The sequence below is a fragment of the Bison bison genome, unplaced genomic scaffold, assembly GCF_000754665.1.
Source record: "Bison bison bison isolate TAMUID 2011002044 unplaced genomic scaffold, Bison_UMD1.0 scf7180017864381, whole genome shotgun sequence".
Taxonomy (NCBI): Eukaryota; Metazoa; Chordata; class Mammalia; order Artiodactyla; family Bovidae; genus Bison; species Bison bison.
In genome coordinates, this window is record NW_011494953.1 from 510,077 (window position 1) to 511,090 (window position 1,014).

Below are 1,014 nucleotides of genomic sequence, written 5' to 3' on the forward strand. Positions count from 1 at the left end.
TGAAATGGAATGGGGTAGTAAGTTTTCCATACCAGATGTGTAGGGAGCTGGGGAATGTGGTAAGCACAATCTTAACCATGGAGGAGCAGTACCATTGTCAAAAAATTCCTCATATTTTCTAACTGATGCATTTCCTAACTGGTGCATGATACTGGCACTGGGGCTTTGAGACAATGTATTGAGTGACTCACTCTGCACTGCCTCAGTGAAGGGTGAGGAAGTCCATGGGCAATGGAGCTTTGTGATATCAGCGTGAGTGCAACAATTTGTTTTTGAGATTGCAAGCACATGGTATTTGGGGTGGGAAACAAGTGCATCATGCCAGATCTGGGATATTCCCTCTGGGTGGAGCTGCCTGGTCCTTATAAAAGGAGTCTCTACCACCATAATGCTATCTTCGTGTAACTCACTCATAGGTCTTCTTTGGAGGCTCAGGTGAGTACAATTTTAGATGTTTTTAGCACTCGTGTGGTAGGGTATAATCTTAGGGTAGAAGTGTCTGTATTTTAACAAATTAGTGCTCTCTATGGGAATAAGAAGATAATGAGAATTTAGGGGTAGTTTTCAGTACTTCTTCTTGACGTCTTTACGCTCTTAAATGAGACGAGAGGAATGGAGTCAGCGGCACAATCTTAACCTTGGGAGAGTCAGGGAGATGAGATGCCGTGTTTCAGTGCACCCTGCATTCATTGCAAATGAAGCCTTCTCAGCCTGCAGTCCCACTGAGTGCTGCGTGGGTTTGCGTTGTGTTTGCGTTGCTTTGCGTTTCTCCTTGGAAGCCAACAGTCAAGTCAGTTAGACCATCAACCAGAACCTCAAGGGAGAAATTAGTAGAGATGTGTTTTGAAAGAGGCTACAAGTTTCACATCCTGATTATTATTCTTCAGAGTGTGCTTGTATTCACACAGCACTTGTGTAAGTACTTTTTTCTTTGGAAAGTGGTAGAAGAGGGCTCCCTAATAATGGAAGAATAAGACTTTCTGTTAAGAACAATGCTGTCTGTTTGTATTTCAG

The 1,014-nt window shown here is 43.1% G+C and overlaps 1 protein-coding gene across 1 annotated transcript in view; it reads left to right on the plus strand.

Annotated features, from left to right (window-relative positions):
* The first annotated feature begins 204 nt into the window (after positions 1-204).
* Positions 205-1,014, plus strand: part of LOC105001269 — a 3,219-nt gene continuing 2,409 nt past the window's right edge. Inside the window, exon 1 of the mRNA XM_010857452.1 lies at positions 205-435. Within this exon, the coding sequence (XP_010855754.1) occupies positions 389-435 (47 nt within the window). The 5' untranslated portion in view covers positions 205-388. The remainder of the gene's footprint in view (positions 436-1,014) is intronic.